Below are 3,644 nucleotides of genomic sequence, written 5' to 3'. Positions count from 1 at the left end.
TTTGAGGGATATACCCCAGTTTTTTTTTGGTTTTACCTACATCTTTATGATGTCACTAAAAATCAAATTTTTTGTAGTGTTTTATGATTTTAGTATTCTTAAATTTTTTATTTGGATTTAGTCTCTATAAAATTAGTGACGATTGGTTTTTTTCTCAAACGTCAAATCTAAAATTACAAAAAAGGAACTGACAAACCCTTGTGGCACGGAAGTGATCAGTTTTCTAAAAACTCTTAAACTCCAATTTAAATTTTTATTCATAATTTTTTTATAAAATAACATTAATTATTAAAGGATGATTAATGAATTTATTAATTAATAATATAAACCATTTTTTGTAATATATCATAAAAAATTATGTGCAATTATAGGATCACATGTCCCAACACTCTTTGTTTATAATATTGATTTGACGTTATAAATCAAAGTCGATTTCATTTAACATATACTAAATCCAAAGAAAAATAAATTATAAGAATAAAAAACATATTTAAACTTAGAATTAATAATTTTTACGAGAACCTAACATATTTAAAAAGTAGGAATCACAATCAGCATTAATTGGATTTACTTATTGATGGTAGTGTAGTAGCTAGCGGATGATATATCTTACGGATGAGAGACAAAAAGTATAATCAAATTAATTTATACTTCTTTCACAAACTGTAATTTTCTAATTTTCTAAAACAAAAAAACAACAATTATTAGAATATCAATTAGAACCGAGACTGAGTGAACACTCCATTGATGGATGTCCATGGTGATTCCATCTCTTTCAATTTTCTAGGATTGGATTTTGCTTGCTTGTAAAATTGTAAAATTGTTCCAATCCAAAATAGAGTTGAATCTAATTCCCTAATTAAGCATCTTAATAGTGAGTTGGATTATTTACTACTATTATTTGAATACTTTTTAATATGTCAATATGCATTATATTTTTCAAGATAGTAATTTATTTAATCTAAAATAAAATATAAGTAGATGAAGTTATCCATATAATAAAAGATACTTCAACATATTTAAAGGTAATGATGTTGATATTTAAACTGATCAAAGAATAAAACCTCAAATTGGTTCAAAAAATCGAAAATCATACAAATTCAAATATTATTTAATATTATTGGATGCTATTTTGGAAAACACGCATAAATCAACTCAAAATTTTAATTATTTTTTTTAAAATTGAACCGAATCAAACCAAACTGCACACATACAATTTAATATTTATTTATTTTTTATAAGTATGACTTTTTGCATGTATATATTATGTATATATTATTTGTTGATTTTTATTTTTTTTTCGTTTCATATATATTATAAACATAATCGATTATTGTTATTCCATCATATTAAATATCATGTTATATTTTGCATAAAAGTTAGCACTATTTTACTATGTATAACAAAAATTAGGAAAAAATTGTATCATAATTTTTTATTTTAGATTATTAGGCTTCCGACAGTTCGAAATGTCTCAAAATGAATATAGCGACAGTTGATGACAGTTGCAATTTTTTAAGAACAAATAAATTTGTGTGTTTAGTGACAGTTCTAATTGTCGCAAAACGTGTGTGGAGGCGGTTAAAAACTGCCCTTAATGTCGTCGATAGTTGAAACGGTGAAGAATCTATGACAGTTGAAGAACCATCGCAATCATTCATTTACAACGGTTATAACCGTCGCATGTATCCCTTACAACCGCTGTAAATAATTTTTTATTTTATTTTTGTAGTGTTTGTTTTATCATAAACTTACTTTTTGGGTTAAGGCTAACCATTTCGAAAGACTAGTATAACATATAACATATTTAAATATTTATTTCTTATTAAATATATATTTATTTAAAAAAACGTTTGCAAACGTATAATTTAAGACATCTCTAAATATACTAATTAGTTAACGTACTAACGAGATTGAATTCTATTTTTGAGTCTAAAGTGGCCTTTTGAGAATTGTGAATTAAATGACATTTTTTTAACTTTTATTTTATAATAATATATTTAAATATTTTAAATATTAATACGCATGTTGAAATGCTTAAATTACATACAAGAAAAAAATTATTTAAAAAACATAAGAATCTAATATAAAATAATAGTAATAGAAAATGCTATTTATATTCTTCAAATTTTATTACCGTCAATTTTGACTCATTTATTGTAGCATTATCCAAAAAAAATCAAATTGCAAACTAAACATTCCCTATCAAAAATTCTGATATAGCAAAGAGAATAGAAGCAACGTCATCAACAACTTTAGCATACTTTGGAAGCAAAGATTTATCCGGATAAGGTATTTCACTTGAAGAGGCTCCGTTAATACAACATTCATAATCTGTTAGGATAGATAATACCTTCTCGTTTATCCCACCGTAATCTCCACCCTTCATCTTGTTTTCAATTACATCAATATCAGCAGCAGCACCATACGATTCGCCAAAAAAATCAAAACGTTATCTGTAATGGGATTTTCTTCAGGATCTTTATCATATTGATGAATTAGTGTCTTGATAAGTTTGATTGTATTGTTCACTTCAATATACAACACATCAATGGTGTGTTGGGCAAGGGTAAGTAGATCTGCACCTTGCTTTGATTTGAGTAGAGTTATGCACACTGAAGTGTTAACGTTTTCTTTCTTACAAATGGTGTCAATATCTACAACTTTCATAGCATATGTGGATGCAACACATAAAAAAAAACACCATAAGAGAAATGTAACGACTCATGTTGTATAATTGATTTATTTTTTATTAACGATATTAATTGTTTGCTTTTACTCCTTAGTGGTATTATATAGTTAATGATTAACTCTTATAAATTTAAATTAGTTTATAAAATTGATTTCGTTGAATTCAAATTGGCTATTTAAGTATCTTACTAATGCTTTAAATTTTGCAATTTTTTATCGGTCAAAATATAATTAGTTAACTTTATTGTTTTGTTGGAACGAAATTGGCTGATAAAATATCTTAATAACGATTTGGAATAATAATAATAATAATAATAATAATAATAATAATAATAATAAATGCATAAATATATAAATAAATATCTTCTTATATATCATAGCCTTAAATAAACTGAAAAGTGATAGAGCAAAAGGTCACAAATAATAAGAAATCCAAAGGGTGACGGATCCCACCGATTTTTGTTTTTAGTGATGTTATTAGTACGGGAAAGTAAAAATAAGCATCACAAAAGCATAACCTACAAAGTGATTAACACAAAAACAAAGTTAAAAGTTAAAAGTAATTGGTCTTTGACGAAAAATATGGAGTGGATTATTTGTGAGTTAAGACTTCCTACCAAAAAGTATACTCACATGTGATACGTTCGTGAGGTTTTTCTACCCATTTCTTTGTTAAAATTGAGATTTTTGAAACACAATAATTGAGATTTTTGTAATGTATGGAATGATATGAATGAGATGTTGAAGTTGCAAATTATGAAGATAAAATAGTCATTTGAGACAAGTAAGGGTCGCAAAGAGCATATACATTTGCATAGTATTGGAAGGACCATCATGTAAGTCATGAGCTTCCCTGATCATGTTTTTTATTTAATTCCCAAACACACAATACATATGAAGTATTTGATTGATCTAATGATTTGAATTGAGAAACCTTTCAGGCAAACAAGCAG

The 3,644-nt window shown here is 26.0% G+C and overlaps 1 protein-coding gene across 1 annotated transcript; it reads right to left on the bottom strand.

Moving 5' to 3' along the window:
• Positions 1-2,191: 2,191 nt before the first annotated feature.
• On the bottom strand, positions 2,192-2,670 carry LOC140919458 (uncharacterized). The gene is made up of 2 exons (XM_073365478.1): positions 2,425-2,670; positions 2,192-2,383 (listed from the first exon to the last, which is right to left on the bottom strand). The coding sequence occupies exons 1-2, from the start codon at positions 2,668-2,670 to the stop codon at positions 2,192-2,194; spliced, it is 438 nt and encodes a 145-aa protein (XP_073221579.1).
• Between the last annotated feature and the right edge of the window lie 974 nt (positions 2,671-3,644).

This window comes from Cicer arietinum, chromosome 2 (assembly GCF_000331145.2).
Source record: "Cicer arietinum cultivar CDC Frontier isolate Library 1 chromosome 2, Cicar.CDCFrontier_v2.0, whole genome shotgun sequence".
Classification (NCBI taxonomy): domain Eukaryota; kingdom Viridiplantae; phylum Streptophyta; class Magnoliopsida; order Fabales; family Fabaceae; genus Cicer; species Cicer arietinum.
This window is presented reverse-complemented; position numbering and strand designations above follow the sequence as displayed.

Excerpts from the sequence above, each read along its gene's own strand:
- LOC140919458 (XM_073365478.1), bottom strand. The coding sequence starts at position 2,670 with ATGAAAGTTGTAGATATTGACACCATTTGTAAGAAAGAAAACGTTAAC. Across the intron at positions 2,384-2,424 it reads TTTTTTTGGCGAATCGTATG|GGTGGAGATTACGGTGGGAT; the intron begins GTGCTGCTGCTG and ends AACAAGATGAAG.